General features: G+C 43.9%; 1 protein-coding gene across 1 annotated transcript in view; it reads left to right on the top strand.

The window, feature by feature from the left end:
• Window positions 1-18,408, top strand: part of HEATR3 (HEAT repeat containing 3) — a 39,474-nt gene that overhangs the window by 13,476 nt on the left and 7,590 nt on the right. The window contains exons 8-13 of the mRNA XM_027513674.1: window positions 3,870-3,960; window positions 4,066-4,223; window positions 4,494-4,576; window positions 6,081-6,217; window positions 11,752-11,840; window positions 16,760-16,903. Of these exons, the coding sequence (XP_027369475.1) occupies window positions 3,870-3,960; window positions 4,066-4,223; window positions 4,494-4,576; window positions 6,081-6,217; window positions 11,752-11,840; window positions 16,760-16,903 (702 nt within the window). The remainder of the gene's footprint in view (window positions 1-3,869; window positions 3,961-4,065; window positions 4,224-4,493; window positions 4,577-6,080; window positions 6,218-11,751; window positions 11,841-16,759; window positions 16,904-18,408) is intronic.

Here is an 18,408-nt window from a genome sequence, read left to right as displayed (position 1 = left end):
ATATTTAGTCACTACTGTTGAGCAGAGGAGGTAGGGTGACCCTGAGAATTAATGATGGTTTGTAGGTTTGCAGCCTGGATAATCGCGGCTTACTTGTGCTGGGTGTGATGTTGGGGTGTGGGCGACCAGTCTCCAGTGCAGGCAACTTTTCAGCTGAGCCCATCGGCAGAGATGGAGCTGTTCTTTGGGAAAACATTTTTCCCAAGGAGGAGAGCAAGTCCTCAGAAAGCCAGGGAGGACGTCGAGCTGGGCTTTATTCATCGAGGTGTGCGTTTTCTATGCTTACGCTGAGTCCCAGGCACTGTGCCAGAGGCTACTGGTAGAAAGATGATAAGACGTATTTCCTGTCTTCAGGGACCTTTTCCATCTTGTAAGGATGGACATGTAATTTTAACTTATTACAGTACCTGTGCTAAGAGCAGTGATAGGTCTGTGCCCAGACTTCTGAGTGAGTAGGCACAGCTGACTCAGCCCTGATAGGAGCAGAAAGGAAGAGACTCTCAGAAGAGGCTTGGCAGACCGGAGCCGTCTGAAAGGATGGGGCAGACAGCATGGTGAAAGCTGTTAGTGTTGTTCGAGGGGCCTGGAGGCAGGAGAACCAGTCAGGGGCTGCCGAAGTCATTCTAGGGAAGGATGGTGATGCTTGAACTGGAAGGACTCTAGGGATGTCCTCTCACCCTCTCTACTGTTGCACGTGTGGCCTGTCCTAATTCGTGTATGAGAAACTGAACCTGAGAAGTGTCTTAAGTCAGTGTCTTCGAGTTTGGATAGATTTATTTTTAAAGAATTCTTTTTAAACATTTTAAAATTTATTTTCTGTCCACACCACATGGCATGTGGGATTCCCTCATAGCTCAGTTGGTAAAGAGTCTGCCTGCAATGCAGGAGACCTGGGTTTGATTCCTAGGTGAGAAAGATCCCCTGGATAAGGAAATGGCAACCACTCTGGTACTCTTGCCTGGAGAATCCGATGGACAGAGTAGCCTGGTGGGCTACAAGTCCGTGGGGTCACAAGAGTCAGACATGACTTAGTGACTGAACAACAACAGCAGCGTGGCCTGTGGGATCTTAATTCCCCAACCACAGATTGAACCCATTAGAAGCACAGAGTCCTATTAGAAGCATTAATTAGAAGCATTAGAAGCACAGAGTCCTAACCACTGGAACGCCAAGGAAGTCCCTAAAGAATTCTTAATGGGCATAAACTCATCAGCATACCACCTTACATTGACGAAGTCTTGTAAAGGTGAATTGGTGGTGTTCTAAAGCACTCAAATGTAGTTAAGAGCTGTTTTCTCAGTCCCCGTGAATGGCTGTTAGGTGCAAAGCTTTGTGTTAAGTGCTGGGTTGAACACAAAAATGAAAAGTCCCTCCTGCCCTTGAGTTGCTTGGCAACTCCGTATCATATCTCTCTTGTGCATCTGAGTCAGAGTGGGTAGAGTTTAAAGTCGGTAAACAAGATAGACAAAGGCATAGCTGTGAGCCTTTTCATCCCAAAGGGTGTTGATAGAACCCCAGCAACACCTTCTCAGGTGCCACGTGGAGGTAAGTTACAGATCTGGGGTTCTCGTGTGGAGCGTCAGGTGTAAAAGATTGGCGCTCGGAGGCTCTTCCGCAGGGGCTGGCATCGCGCTGACCAGGTCACTTTATCCTGATGGACACATCTGTACTGCGTTTCCCCACCCCAAAATCCCATCAGGGGAGCAGTGGGAATTCTACTTGGGCTGCCTGGGGACTCTGAGAGATTGGATGTCCCTGGCTGGGGGTGGGAGAAGAACCACCCCTGCGGGTTTGCCCCATCTCCAGCTTTGCTTCCGGGGGACCCTCCAGGGAATGGGTGAGTGGGGATTGGGATCCCAGTCCACCAAGATGAAGTGCCACTATTTGAAAGTATCGGTGTTTAACTGTTATTTAGAGATACACATTCTCAAGTATTACTTACAGATAGAATTTTGGTGCTTAGAAAATGCAGTGTTTTCTCCTAACAAAAGCTCACTTTTCAAAGTCTGTCACTGTGGCTGAGCAGACTGGGTGATTAACATGCTGGTCAGGCAGCCAGTGTTTTGGTGCCAGTAGGGTGCTAAGCATCCTGCTGCCACGTGCCGGGAATACAGATTCACAGGCAGGCAGCTCAGGTCTTTGCACGCTGCCCAGTGGCTTGTGCAAGTGTAATCACAAACCGGGAAGGAGAGAACCAACCCAAGTTGTTGCCATAACACGCAGAAGTAGAACACTCCTTCCCTGGCTTCCGCAGTTAGCAATCATCAAATCATGGTCTATTTTCTTTCATCTGCTTCCCTACCTACTCTCCCCTCTCACTACTGAATACTTTGAAGCAAATCTCAGCTGTCATAACATTTCCTCTAGCTTGGTTCTTTATGTCAGTTTGGTAACAGTAAGAAGCAGGGGATTGTTCTGAGCAGGAAAGTCAGGTAAAGAAATGGAACTTCTTTCAGAGTTGTTTCATGCCGGATCTTCATACATGTTAAGTGGATGAGAGGCCAGCAAGGGTGTGTCTTATTTAGAGTCTCAGCATACACGTATGAAGTGAATAGGAATAAATTTTCTGGGTTCGATCCCTGGTTGGGAAGATCCCCTGGAGGAGGGTATGGCAACCCACTCCAGAATTCTAGCCTGGAGAATCCCCATGGACAGAGGAAGGAGTCTGGTGGGCTATAGTCCATGGGGTCTCAAAGAGTTGGACAGGACTGAGCCACTCAGCACAGCACAGCAGAAGAATAAATTTTGGATACATTCTTGCTCGTAATAAAAGGAACATATAATATAGGGATTCCTAAAGTCTATCTACTAAATTAGCAGTCTGCTTTTTTATTTTTTAAGAGTGTGTTTCAAAATTACAGTTAATTCATTGCACAGTTGCTAGAGGATTATAAATGAGTATGAACATTCTGGAAAAGGAGAACAGAAATATGTCATAGGATCTGTAGACGTGTTTTTAACCTTTGATCCAGTAAATCTGAGGAAATAAGATAACCAAGTAATGTGAATTATTCCACACTAGAGGAATGCTTATAAATTATAAAACATTCATTTAAGGGACTTTTACACAACCATTGAAAAGACAATTTTTAATAGAAACTTTTGAGATTGGGAATCATCCAGACAACAAAATATACATCATTTTTTAGCTTGTGCACTACTTTGGAATAGCAGTATAGCTATTTCACTTTTCATAGGTGACTTGAGAATTAAGGTCATACAAATTTATGCAACCCATTTTGAGACTGTTAATTGATGTTAGGTTCACATTATTTATTTCCTCAAGAAAAAGTCTCCCTTTTTCTTCAGTCTTAAAGGAATGCTTTATTGCAGTCTTCAGAGAAAGCCAGAATGCGGCAAACCCGTCTGCTCCTTAGCCAAACTCTGTTGGTCACATAAGGGCCTGTTAGTAATTCTGGTTAGTGCAGACTTTTCCGAGAAGACATCTAAGCATCCAAAGGCAGGTTTGTTGTGTATAAGTGCCTGGCGTCTATAACGAACCCTTGTTTTAATCTTTGTATGCTGAGCTACTTCTTAACACAGTACATCAAGTTTCAGGGTGAATTCAGTTCAGAATTCCTGAATATTTATCTGTTCTCCCCAGCTAACTAAGCAGCACTTAGAGAAGCCGTGCGGAGACATGGGAACCCAGTGAACAGTGGTGTGGCGCACAGTGCCGCGCGGAATCGTAATGCCTGCGTGTCCTTCAGCCCGTTAGGACTCTTCTTCTGCTCACCCACCCCTGCCGCCAGGTCCCCTGTTCCAAGTGCAAATACCATTTAGTGGGCTTTAACTAAAGAAAGCCACCTGAAAATAGTTTTCTAAACCTTGGCGTGAGCGTTGGTCGTTTGCCTTTTTTTTTTTTTTAGCCCACCGACAAGGAGCTGAGAGAGACCATAGCATTGCTGACAGCTCAGCAGACAGCTCTGGAAATCATTGTGAACATGTGCTGCAGTGAAGGTGTGTTACCAGTTCCCATTTAGATATCCTCCCCGGCACTGGGCGGGCGCTTCCATGCAGATTATCTTAAACAGTCCAGTTCTCTGTGATCTGCACTCTTCCCAGATCCCACAGACGACGAATGGGAAGAGCTTTCTAGCAGTGATGAAAGCGACGCGTTTATGGAGAATGCCCTCAGTGAATGCGGTGGGCAGCTGCTCTCTCCCCTCTGCCTCTCCCATGAGGTTCACACGGCTCTCACCCACCACCTCCTCCCAAAGAAGGTAATCGGTTTTCAGTCTGGGCTCACTCTAGAGCATCGAGAAGGTTTCAGAAAGCCATTCTTTCTGTGCACAGAGGAAGTGTGTCAATCCACTCCAGGTGTGGGCGATGGGTGAGATACGGAAAGTGAGACAGTGAACAGCACTGGAGGTGGGCTGAAGCTTATCAAGCCTAACCATCTCACTTAGAAGTTGGGATTTTATAAAGGAATCATGTGTTCAGAAAAAAACCTTTCCTTGTAACGTTTGCCTTACTGTCTTTCTTAAATTTAGATTTTTGACAAAACTGCCTTTCCAAACAGCGTTGCAGTTGACGTGTGCTCTAGGAGCCCCACTTGGAAACCTTTGATTAGAAAGTAAGAACATTTCTCCTTTCAAAACCATTTGTCATTATGTTATTATCGGAAATGATGGACCATTAAACAGAAGATGCCGACTCCCCCCGCATTCGAGAGTTCTAGTCCTGTATCTTGTGTGTGTGAGCGCATATGTGCCCTAAGGGAGGAGAATGCTCATAGCAGTGTGGCTCACAGTTGCCCCAACTTGGAAGCAACCTCAGTGTCCATCGGAGGCAGAATGGATAAGTCAGTGCCGACATGCTCATACAATAGAATACATACAGCAGTAAAAAGCATCCGAACTGGAACCACTCACAAAATAGTGAGTAGTTCGTTGAGAGGTGCATACATAGATGGTTCCTGGGCTTCCCTTGTGGCTCAGCTGGTAAGGAATCCGCCTGCAATGTGGGAGACCTGGGTTCGATCCCTGGGTTGGGAAGGTCCCCTGGAGAAGTGAATGGCTACCCACTGCAGTATTCTGGCCTGGAGAATTCCATGGACTGTGTAGTTCATGGGGTCACAAAGGATCAGACCCCCTCGCTTTGGGGGTCAGGGAGGTGGGTGTGACAGGGAGGGGATAGGTGGCTGTGAGCGTGCGAGAAGCATTTTTTCCTCCTCCTAGTGAAGTAGGGTTGGTTTCCAGTGTTGTGTTAGCTTCAGGTATAAGCAGAGCGATTCAGTTATATATATGTATTCTTTTTCAGATTTCCCCCTTCTAGGTTATTACAAAATATTGAGTAGAGATCCCTGGGCTATACAGTATGTCCTTATTGGATATCTGTTTTATATGGAGTAGTGTGTATATGTTAATCCCAAACTTCTAATTTACCCTTCCTCGCCTTTCCCTGTTGGTTACCATAAGTTTGTTTTCTATGTCTGTGAGTCTATTTCTGTTTTGTAAATAAGTTCATTTGTATCTTTTTTTTTTAGGAGTTCACCTATAAGCAATATAATACATTTGTCTTTTTCTGGCGTACTTCACTTAGTAAGATAGTCTCCTGGCCCACCCATGTTGCTGCAGATGGCATTATTTCATTCTTTTTTGTGGCTGGGTAAGATTCCACTGGATAAGTACACCACATCTTCTTTATCCATTCATCTGCTGATGGACATTGAGGTTGCTTCCGTGTCTTGAGTATTGTGAATAGCGCTAACATTCTTATCCAGGTGCATCAGTGTTTGCTTTGTAAACTATCAAACTCTATATATTCCTGAGCGCTTTATGTGGGTCATATTTCACATTTAAAAATAGGCTTTAAAGATGCTGGCACACACAGAAATTTTTCTCAAGCAGATTCCATACGACTCATCAGTTTACTGTGCCTCCAAGGCCTTGAGTGCTCAAGCAGTTTGATCTGGTCAGATTCACAGTTCACCTTAAGCGTTCTTGCCAGCTGCCCGAGACCCCCTTCTGCTTACAGATGGTCCCCATCAGAACCGGATGCCTGGGTTCAACGTCAGTGCTGAGCTCTGTCAGGTCACCGTGAGAGGCCCAGACAGCATTCTCTTTCTTCCTTTCCAGAATGAACACTATACAGTGCAGAGCCCTCGTGTGTCTCCAGAGCCTCGTCTCCCTTCTGGATGTGGACCATCTGGGAGGACCTGCTGCCCTTCAGACGCTTGCACAGCACCTGTCACAACTGCTTTTTTCTCAGCCAGGTAAATATGCTGTTTTTTTGTTTTTTTTTTTAATTTTACTGGAGTAGTGTGTTTGTCTCTGCCATACAGCAAAGTGAATCAGCTGTGCGTATATATATATATCCACTCTTTTTTAGATTGTTTTCTCATATAGGACATTATAGAGTATTGAGTAGAATTCCCTGTGCTATACAGTAAGTCCTTAGTTATCTGTTTTATAAATAGTAGTGTATATATGTCAGTCCCAATTTCCCAATTTATCCCTCTCCTCTCACCCCCCTGGTAACATAAGTTTGTTTTCTACACCTGTGACTCTTTGTACATCTGAGGAAATAGAGTATTTTACATAGTAAAGGAAAATTCTCCACGTTACTTTACCCTGCATGTATGTCTGGAGTGAGGGTTAATATGGGAGATACGAATCTGCTCTAATTCTTTGCAAAACTGTTTTAACATTTCCCCTTCTTAGAACACTGAATCCAAGAGCTGAAATTCTTAGAAGATCAAAATAAGGTCACTTTTGACTAAATACAAGTTTCTGTATAAACAGTCCTTCAAAAGTTGTTCCCAGATTCTTTCCTTTTTTTTTGGCTTTGCTGGGTCTTCGCTGCCATGCAGGCTTTTCTCTAGTTGCGGTGCACAGGCCTCTCACTGCCGTGGCTTCTCTTGTTTCAGAGCAGCATGGCCTTCATGGGGCTTCAGTAGCTGTGGCTCCCAGGGTTTAGAGCACAGACTCAGTAGCGTGGTGCATGAGTTTAGTTGCTCTGAGGCATGTGAGATCTTCCCGGATCAGGGATCGAACCCGTGTCTCCTGCATTGGCAGGCAGATTCTTACCACTGAGCCACTAGGGAAGCCGGATCCCTGATACTTTAAAACATCTATTTTGCTCTCTATGAAGAGGTTCTGTGTATTTAATGGTACCTGTTTTAGAAGTTCTAGATTAATTTTTAAAGATTAAGTAAATAAATGTTCAGAAACTCATTATATAGTTGTCAGCATTTGTCAGTTTATAGATAGAGTTTTCAAGTGATCTCAGGCTATGTATTCTTTAGCTGGTGCCATCATGTGAAAACCAGGCCCATCCATATGTAAGACAGGACATAGACAGGATATGAGCAGTGCCATTCCCATTCCGAGCCTGGACTGAGCCAGCTCTGGAGTGCAGAGGTGACTGTCCATGGAAGCTGGCCAGGTGATGACTAAAGCTTTGTATTTCTTTCCCAGTCTTATAAACCTAAGAGATCTGGGGTCTTCTTTGGTGATCTGTGGCTAAGACTTCACCTCCCAATGTAGGGGGTATGGGTTCAGTCCCTGGTCGGAGAACTAAGATTCCACACGATGTGAAGAACGCCACAATTTTTTTTAGGAAGTAAACCTAAAGAGACCTGGATGGCATGAGAAGTACAGGGGATGGCTCCTGTCAGCCCAGCAGAGTGTCCTATGGAGGGGTGCCTGGCAGAGCGCTGCTACCGCTCATGCCCACCCCCGTCCACCCATTCCCGTGGGCTCCCTGCAGGGAGCAGGGCCACACAGGAGGGTCCACAGCCAAGCCCCCGGTGAGCAGGACTTACCCACGTCTCTTAGTGCTCCCAAGACCTGCTTAACTTGAGTGACCCCTTGTATTGCCATCTCTTCCCTCTGGGCCATTTCTCAAGGAGAGTCCAGTCAAGGTCCCGCTGGCTCCGTCTCCTGCCAGCCTGAAGAGTTTATTTCACAGGAAGTAAGTGGATGTGTTCTGCCCCTCTGCTGTAGAGAAAACACTGAGGCGTGTTTCTCCTGGTTCAGCCAGCTGCTTGTGGTCACTGGTACATCCCCATTTATTGCCGGGAAAGGTCACAGCAAAACCATAACAAGTCGAGTCTTAGAGAAATAATGAAAAGTTTCTGAATTGTGGGAAAGTATAATTAAACACTTTGATCTTTTAATAAATTTCACTTTCATAGCTTTGTTGATACAACCGTTTTATCAGAGTGAAATTTTATATTTAGAGACAGTATTCTTATATAGTCCTCCCAGACATTTGGGATTTTTAAGTCATGTAACCCTGTGAGTTCTGGGTGGATAATGTGAACTGTTACTGAGGAATTTGGTGGGGAGAATGGGGCTAAAGTTCTCTACATTTTTGTGTTACCATGTTTGAAAGTAATGTATGAGGATGGTACAGCTGTATTGTATTTAACTTACTTTCATCTTAATGCTTAAATGCAGTCTGAATAGTTATAAAATTTGTGATACGTACCTGTATAGGCTTTTTGTGGCTGACATCAGAGATAAAAGGAAAAAGTTTTTAGTAGAATCTGGCCCTTGCATTCAAAACACCTGTATCTTTGTCTCCTTCATTTAAAATATTGATCTTCAGAACATCAAGAGATTCTTAGCAATGTTGTATTTTCAGATTGGGTCAGTTTGTCATTTGTTCCATTACATGGGTTCTAAAATCATTTAGGATTCCCTGTTTCCCTAGGTTTTGGGAAGCAGAAAGCTTCTTCTCATTACAATTAAAATAGTCGTAGCTCCCGTCCTGGGATATGCTTTTTATTCCATGTCAACATTGAAAATAGGTCTGTAAAATTAAAAATAATTTGCGACTTGATTACTTGTGGGTTGACTATTTACCTGCATTTAGGTGTGCTGCAAATTCTCAGCTCCTATACAAAGTTGTTGAGAGGTGAAAAACATTTCGAATCGCTTAGCTTCTTTTGCCAACATCGTGTGTTGCTGACCTTTCACTGAGAATTTGTCAGAAAGGCAGAGTCATTTGAACTTCCTCCCCTAATTTGGGGTAGATGACCAGAAATATGAATTAAGTAAAAATCTTCCAAATAGAGGGAACATGTGAATTTCATGTAATATAAAATAGTAGTGTGGTTTAGATTAGGGTTTTGAATCTCAGTTGTGTTCTGTGCAGCTCACAAACATCCAGGGTTACACTTACAGCTTTAATCAAACATAAGTTACTTTTCAGAGCCAGTGTGGTGACTTTTGGAACTTTAATAGTAACAATTTTATGCCAGCTTTTGAGGACCTACCTGTTAAGTACTAGGTTTGATGAGCTAGGCATTATCACCCCACTTTCCTGATAAGGACACTGAGATTTAGAGGTTTAGGAAGTTTTTCAGGAGCATTCCTTTTTTGTTTTTCCTAAATTTAAAAAAATTATTTTTGTTTATTTATTTGGCTGGACCAGGTATTCGTTGTAGCACTCAGGATCTTCAGAGTTGGTAGTGGCATGCAGGAGTTTTAGTTGCAGCGTGTGAACTCAGTTGCAGCATGTGGGATCTAGTTCCCTCACCAGGGGTCAAACCCAGGCTCCCTGCATTGGGAGCTTGGAGTCTTAGTCCCTGGACCACGAGGGAAGCCCTTGGGGCCTTCCTTCTTTTAACAACTATTTATTGACTGACTTAATGCCATGCACTGTGCTAGGTCCAAGGGATCCAGGCATGAACAAGATAGGCAAGGTTGCTGTGCTCATGGAGTTTGCATTCTCACATAAATAAAGGTTTGATGTCATTCTGGCCAGACAGGAAAAACTCAGAGCAGAGTGGTATGAGGTGTCACGTTAGTTAGTATGGAAGGACCCTTCTGAGGAGCTACCACTTCTCTGGCTTCTAATATTCTCTGGCTAAGACCAGGATGAGAGGTCACATCGTGTCAAAGGCTGCATTCTGTCCCTGTTCTGTCTGACCCTAAAGAATCCTGGTACCTGTTCTGTGATACTTATAGGAATTCCCTGCCTCTGTGCATGGCATAGATCTGAAAATGAGAGAGCCCAAAGAGATAGCAGTCCTTGATTCCAGTCTGTGCAGAAGCTGCCTCGCTCTCGTGCAGCCGAAGAGGGGGCATCAGTATCTTTATACGGCCACACGCCCCACAGGGGAGAAAGCCACGGTGTCTCCTGCCACGTAACAGATCACCCCAAAACCTTGTGGCTTGAAACTGCAGTAATCACATATAATGTTTTTCTCATGGTTTCTATGGGGGAGGGATTTAGAAAGGGTCCAGTGGAGGTGGTTTTCTCTTCTCCACGATGTCTAGGACAGAGGTTCTCAACTAGTAGCAGTTTTTGCCTCCTAGGACTTCTGTCGATGTCTGTTGGCAGTTTTTGCTGTTATAATTTGGGAGGTGCTACTGGTATCTAAGGAGAAGGCAATGGCACCCCACTCCATTACTCTGGCCTGGAAAATCCCATGGACGGAGGAGCCTGGTGGGCTGCAGTCTGTGGGGTCGCTGAGAGTCGGACACGACTGAGTGACTTCACTTTCACTCTTCACTTTCATGCATTGGAGAAGGAAATGGCAAGCCACTCCAGTGTTCTCGCCTGGAGAATCCCAGGGACGGCAGGGCCTGGTGGGCTGCCGTCTATGGAGTTGCGCAGAGTCGGACACGACTGAAGCGACTTAGCAGCAACAACTGGTATCTAAAGGGTAGAGGCCAGAGATGCTGTTAAATATCCTGGTGCACAGGGCACCTCACACACACCACAAAGAGTCACCTGGTCCAAAGTGTCCACAGTGCTGAGGTTAAGAAACCCTAACCGGGGCCTCTGTCGAAAGACTGAGAGGCAGACTCGTCTGAGGTCTGTCTGCTCACATGTCTGGTAGCGTGGAGCTGTCAGCCACAACACCCACAGGTGACCTCTTCATGTGACCTTAACATGATGGCGTTTCCAAAAGCAAGAACTGAGAGAGAGGAGAGAGCAAACACATGTGAATCGGGTGGAAGTCATGCCTTCTACCACCCAGCCTGCCACTTTTCATATTCTCTTGGTTGAAGAAGCCACGAAGTCCCACCCAGGTTCAAGGGGAGGGGAAATAGACTCCACGTCTTTGTGGGAAGTGGCAGGGTTCTGCAGAATCATGCAGAACTGGAAGCACTGTGGTGGCTGTTTTTGGAAAACATAACATATCACGTGCATCAGTCACTCTCCCTTCCCACCGAAGCAGGGAGGGAGCCAGCTTACGTAGTGGCCCTCACCCTGCTGCATGGCTTTGTTCGCATAATTGTTGATTGCTGTTGTGTTCTGTCCTGTATGAGAAGAAGGGACAATAAAAAAGGAGTAAAAATGAACCAAAGTGGGAAGGGGAAGGTGGGTCAGTAAAAACCACGAAAGCCACTGAAAAGCAGAGAAGCATGGTGGCCTGGCCCTGCACTTGCGATACTTCGCGGCTGGGCAGTGGCTTTGGGTTGCCAGGCGGCACTCTGATTTGGGTGACGACTCCACCCTCCGTCTGCCCAGCACAGTGATAGCGATCAGTGAAAAGCTGACTTCCATCTACAGTGGCCCACTCAGGTTTATTGTGTGCTAAAGTGTGAGTTAAGTGAAAATTCAGTATCTACAAGTTGAAGACTGTCAGGATTCTTTCAGTTGTGGTCATCTTTCAGACTCAAATATTCAGTTCACAGGGGGCTATTCACTGCAAGTTTGGGCTTAAATATCAAAGTGTTTTTATTATAGTAGCATATATCAACATTTAACAATGCTTTGTTTTGAATTTTTCTAAAAACTCACTCTTCTTAGGAAAAGACAAATTTATGTTTCACTTTTGTGTTTTAGATTTTGCTAAGCACGTTGACTTTTTAGAAGCCATAAGTAGTGCCTTGAGAGCCCTTTTGCAAACAATGGCCTCCAAGAACATTCCTCAGGTAAGATTTTAAAGTTTTTTATATGAAACTAGCAAAGCTTCTGTATAATGGAGGCAAAGTTTAATAATTTTTTGAAGCATTTCTATTAGAAGAGTAATGCTTGTTCCTTGTAAAGTGAAAACAAAAGTACTTGAAGCATAAAAATGAAATCTCCTTGTCGCCACTCTGCCACCAGAGCATAGTTTTATCCATTTGTTTTGCTTTTGGCTGCCTCAGGCCTCAGTTGCGGGTGTGGAATAATTTTCCTTGCGGCACAGGGGCTTCTCTCTAGCTGTGGTGCTCGGGCTCAGTAGTTGCCCCTTGGCACGAGGGAGCTTAGTTCCCCAACCAAGGATTGAACCTCATCCCCTGCCTCATTATAAGGTAGATTCTTAACCCTGGACCACCAGGGGAGTCCCCTATACAATTTTCTTTTTATTGCTATAATGTATTTGACATATGTATGTTGTATTTTCTCTGAAAGCCATTTGTCTGTTTTTGAAATACTGCAGTACAGAAATTTTCAAGCATGTCCTCCAGGTACTCCACAGTGACTTGTCTGCGCCTCTCTGATAGGTGCCTTTTCGCTTTTATTTTTTTACTTTCCGTGAAGGAAATTTTCAAACATCACGAAAAGCAGAGATGATAGTAGTTGCCTGCAAGCATTCCACGTAGTGTCAGCAAGTCAGTCTTTGTTTTCTTTCTTTTTGGCCGCGCTGGGCTTCACGGCTGTGCACAGGCTTTCTCGACTTGCGGCAGGTGAGGGCCATTCTGTAGTTGGGGTTCACGGGCCTCTTCGCATTGCGTTGGCACTTCTTGTTGCGGAGCCCGAGTTCTAGGGCGCGTGGGCTTCACTGGTTGCAGCGCGTGAGCTCTGTAGTTGTGGCGCACGGGCTTGGTTGCCCGTGACACATAAAGCTTCCCAGACTAGTGATCGAAGCCACGTCCCCTGCCTTGGCAGGCAGATTCCTAGCCATTGGACCACCAGGGAAGTCCCGTCTTGACTTTCTTGTTTCTTTCACTTTCCCTACATTTTCGTTTTTGCTTCTTGGAATAGTTAAGGCAAATCATGTTATTTCACCCATGAATGTTCTATTGTGTGCTTCATTATGTTGTCTGTGACAGAAAATGAACTTAAAAAACTTAACCACATTACCATTATCTCAAACCTCCAAATTAACAGATGTTTTAAAATTATCATTTAATAGGCAGTCTGAGTTCAGTTTTCCCTAATTGCTTTAAAAATGTCTCTCTTTTTTAATGGTTTGTTCAAATCAGCATCTAAGCAGTATCCACATATTGTTCTTAGTTGATATTTTGGTCTCTTAAATACATATTTTTTTATAATTCACATACCATACAGTTCTCACATTTAAAGTATGTAATTCAGTAATTTTTAGTTCTGGACAAGGAAATGTCAACCCACTCCAGTATTCTTGCCTGGGAAAGCCCATGGACAGAAGAGCCTGGTGGGCTACAGTCCATGGGGCTACAAAGAGTCAGACACGACTGAGCAACTAGACAACAATTTTTCGCATGTTGACAAATTCTTAAATCTCTGAATCTAAAACATCTCCCCTACCTGCCCGCCTTTCCTCATACTATCTTTCCATTGAGTAAGTTACCATTGGTCCTAAAGAATTTCCCCCATTCTCACATGTGGCTGGCTAAACAATGCTGTTTATTTAACGGGTCTGTCTGTCTTCCATATCTCCTACAAATTGAGGGGTACGTCTAGAGCCTTAATTAGATTCAGGATCTGAGTTTTTAGACAAAATTCATTGTGGTGTATGTATATTTTATATCACAAGTGATACATCACTGTTGTAAAATAATGATATTAAAATCTTAACATCTATAGATTCACTTGTAGCAACCAGTGATTATTATATAGATCCATTATTTCATCAGGGTTTGCAAGATAAAGATACCCTAATTTTGTCGTTCCTTTTACATTGATTAGCTGTGATTCTTCCATAAGTAAGAACTTGTTATTTCATCAATTTTTGGTAACTTTGGAATACACTTCATACCAAAAAAGGTAGGATATGGGTCTCTCTCCCCACCCAACCCTTTTTCCCAGAAAATGAGTTGGTTTCCTAGCAGTCTCTAAAAAGCATCAGTGAATTTTTTTAAGTATCATTATGAACTCATTATTATTTACTTCATCGTATGGCATATCGTTACTAGTTTCAAAGTAATGCTGTTATTACTAACATTAACACTGCTGGATGCAGTTTAAGATTTCTTTGTGATTTTTTTTGTCCTTAGGAAGAAAAATCCCTCTAGGACTGTACAAATTACTGTGCTTTAAAGTTGCTTTGAACAAATTCTCTTGTGTGGTTTGTTATAAAGTTAGTTTCAGTTTCAGCTTTTTTTTAAAGCATTTTTTGATTGCTCTAATTTTTCTTTTTTAATTATATAAAATATTTACCCAATTTCAGAGTTAAAACTAAAGCAGGATATATTCAGGGGAAAACATGGTGTATACATACTTTGAAGTATTATTCAGCTCTAAAGAGGACTGAAGTTCTGGTACATACTACTGCATGGACGAACCATGAAGACATTATGCTAAGTGAAATAACCAGACACAAAAGGATGAGTATAATATGAATCCTCTATAAGGGACCTAGAATAATTAAATTCGTAAGGATGGAAAGTAGAAGAGTAGTTACCAGGGGCTCAGAGAGATATCGTTTAATAGGTTGAGGGTTGCAGTATGGGATGATGACAAAGTCCTGGGGATGGATGGTGGTGATAGTCGCTTACACAGCAGTGTGAATGTACTTCCTGCCACGGAACTATACATTTTAAAATGGTTGAAATGGTAAGTTTTATGTATATTTTATATGCACACACACATAAGTATATGTAGAGGGATGCCTAGTTTCTGTCCATTTGCCCCTGTTCCTTCCTTTGTGCCATTGGTAATCATCCTTATTGATGTTTTTATTTATCATTCTGTTGTTCTTTTTTCAGAAAACTTAGCAAAAGAACAACATAAGCAAAATATGTGTGTATTTGTATTTCACCCTTTTTCTTAAAAGGATGCTTCTGCACTTTGCTTTTCTCTCTTATTAGTCATCATAGTATGTCAACCTGTTTCTCAGTTCTTTTTACAGCTTGATAGCCCTCCATTGTGGACATATTCCATATTTATTCACCATGTTGGCATTGATGGATTTTTTAGTTCTCTCCAGTCTTTTGCTATTACACATAGAACCACAACGAGTAGCACTTCTACCGAAGTTCCCTTGTGTTTTTGCCATTATGTCTTTGGGCCGATTTCTAGAGGTGGGCTGCGGCTCAGAGAACAGACACATCAGTAGCTCTGCTCCAGGCATTGCTCTCGTCCCCCTTAGAAGTCTGAGCCGTTTCGAATCTCCACCAGCACTGTTGGAGAGTGCCTGTATTGTCACACCCTCACCAGAAGACTATGTTGTCAAAATGTTGGATTTTTACTGGTTTGTTGGGCGAGAAATTGTGTCTCAATTTTAATCTGCATTTCTTTTATTCTGAGGAGGTTGGAGATCGTTTCATGTCTTTTGAGGGCTTTTGCATTCTTTCTCTGTGACTTTCCCTGTCTTTTGCCAGCTTTGCTACTGAGTTGGTGGTCTTTTTCCTTTTTGTATTAAAGGGTAGATCCCAGGATCTACTGAAGCAGAAGCTCCGGGGAGGCGCCCAACAGTGTCTGTGTTTTAACCAGTTCTCCAGGCGACGGTCGTACACACTGATGTTTGAGAATCACAGATCTAAAGCATGCTCACTTCTTCCTTTCTAAAATCCTCCAGTTTTGAGTAACATGTCACTAGACCACGCCACCTACGTCTCAGTTACAGTCACCCACCATCCCCAGGGGCCACTCGTTGCTTGAAGATTCCTGCTGTTGGACCCTGTTGTTTGTTACTGGTCCCATATGATTCTGGGTGATTTCAGAATCCACGTGGAGACTCTTCCCAGGAACCTGGCTTTGCAGTTCTTGGGCCTCCTTTCCTCCTATGGGCTGTCTTCCATCCTTCCTTCCTTAGTCATTGCATGGCCACGCCTCTAGAGCAGTGCTCTCCAGACTTGGCCTTCCTTCAGAGTCTAACAGAAAGTCGCTCATGTTTTACTATTAAATATAGTATATGATGTTGGCCTCTAATGTATATCTTTAAATTTTATTCTTTTAATTTTTTTCCAGGAACAAAACTTTTGACCTTCAGTTTCTGTGAAATGGAAAGTGACGTTTGCACTCTTAATGATACCTGCATCCATGAGTGTGTGCAAATCAGCTTAAGGCACTTCCCTGGCAGTCCAGTGGTTAAAACTCCATGCTTCCAATGCAGGGATGCAGGGGGCACGGGTTCGATTCCTGGTCGAGGAATGAAGATCCCACATGCCACATGCTGCATGGTGCGGCCAAAAATGAAGTCAAATCAGCTTAAAGTACAAGTTATCACTATGTGATGGAAACTCTACGTAACTGAAAGCATTTTACAATCTTTAATAATCTACCATAGCACAGAAATCTCAAGAGTTAGCTCTTGCCTTGTGTAGGTTCAGCCCATTTTTAGTAAAGCTGCATGATCCTATTTCCATTTTCAAAACGTTTTCTTTTTTTTGGTGACCAATGTTGAACAGAAGTTAGAATCTCTTTGGTCTGTCTACATTTGAACGAAAATCTTCACACGAGACAAACAGGAACTGAAGGCTCTTTTACAGGCTCCCAGCCATGATAGAGTAAGTGGTGACAGTGACGTGAGCAGGCCTCATCCTGGTGCAGAATTAGTTGTTTTTCGGAGTGTTTAGAATATTTAATAACTTGCCCACCCAGTGTTCTTGTCACTTGCAGAGTCGTGCCGCCGGTACAAGAGATTCTCGCCAATCCCAAGGCATGTGCTGTTGGAATTGGCCGAGTTTCACACGCTAAACACTCTCTCCTTCTCTTTCAACAGTGCATGACTCCCGACCAGCTGATGACGCTGTGCACAGCAGGCGTCCGCAGTAGTAATGTGGGGGTGAGAGTGAATGTGGTCAGTATTTTAGGAATCACAGGCAGCGTCCTAGCCAAAGAAGATGGCACACTCGACACTCTCAAGGTAAAACACTGTGCTTCCAACCTGAACCATTAAATCACTGAAAATGGGAGGAGAGTGACTTTAAAATCATTCCTGTGGATTTTAAAATCTCCTGTGGATTTCATGAGATGAAATCATATCAAGAAGTTGTTTATTAAGATATATTATAAAGTATACCCTTTGGCCTGATCTTACTCCATGAGTCACACTGAAGAGTCGAGTCGCATTTTGCCATTTAACTTTATTCCGGAGATGTTTCTCAAAAGTAAATTTGTCTTCAGTGGAAGGCCAAGGTTCAAAGTTGTTCAAGTTGACCCTGCTTTGACTGTTGCGTAAACTGTGTGCACGTTGTATTCTCCTGCGGATATAGAGCAATCCAAACAGTTTTCCCAGCACACCAGGCTGAAGTGCAGTCTGCACCTTGCCACCCAGTTCGTCCCAAGACCACTCCATAAATTTTAAGCAGCGACTCTGGTAGTGCCCGCACACAAGGAACTCACGCAGCCTGTTTGCTTCCAGCACTTGATCCAAGCAAGTTGCTCAGCAACTGCACTGCCAGAGGTACCGCCTAGTAACTAAAGGGACAGTAATAGTGAAGTCACCCTTCTTTGTGCTAAAAGTAATCGGCAAAGCGTGGGTTACTGGTAGTGGATAATAAACTGGTTATTATAAGTTATTTCTTTTTTACATATAATTTAATTTTATTTATTTATTTATTTTTGACTGTAGTGGGTCTTCTTTGCTGTGCAGGCTTTTCTCTAGTTGCAGCGCACAGGCTTTCATTGTGGTGGCTTCTCTTTTGTGGAGCGCAGGCTTCAGGGCTCGTGGGCTTCGCTAGTTGCAGTGCATGGGCTCAATAGTTGTGGTGCACGGGCTTAGTTGCCCAGGGCATGTGGGATCTTCCCAGACTGGGGATCGAACCCATGTCTCCTGCACTGGCAGGCAGATTCTTTACTGCTGAGCCACCAGGGAAGCCCCTAAAGTACTTCTTAACTTGCTAAGAGCTTACCAGTGTGACTGGTATTTTTTAGACGCCTGTTTCAAAAAGATGATATATGCACATCCAGACCATTTGAAAGTGAAAGTTGCTCTGCTGCTGCTGCTGCTGCTGCTAAGTCGCTTCAGTTGTGTCCGACTCTGTGTGACCCCGTAGACGGCAGCCCACCAGGCTCCCCCATCCCTGGACTCTCCAGGCAAGAACACTGGAGAGGGTTGCCATTTCCTTCTCCAGTGCATGAAAGTGAAAAGTGAAAGTGAAGTCGCTCAGTCGTGGCCGACTCTTTGTGACCTCATGGACTATATTTTTCAGGCCAGGATACTAGAGTGGGTAGCCTTTTCCTTCTCCGGGGAATCTCCCAACCCAGGGTTCGAACCCAGGTCTCCCGCATTGCAGGCGGATTCTGTACCAGTTGAGCCACCAGGGAAGCTAAGGCACATCACTCCTGAAGTTCCAGTCCCCTAGTTCCACTCCAGAGAGGCCGCCACTGTTACCCATTCCTCATGTGTCACTCCAGGGATTCTAACAT

Source organism: Bos indicus x Bos taurus, chromosome 18 (genome assembly GCF_003369695.1).
Source record: "Bos indicus x Bos taurus breed Angus x Brahman F1 hybrid chromosome 18, Bos_hybrid_MaternalHap_v2.0, whole genome shotgun sequence".
NCBI lineage: Eukaryota > Metazoa > Chordata > Mammalia > Artiodactyla > Bovidae > Bos > Bos indicus x Bos taurus.
Note: the sequence above shows the minus strand (reverse complement) of the source record. Positions and strands in the feature narration are given on the sequence as shown.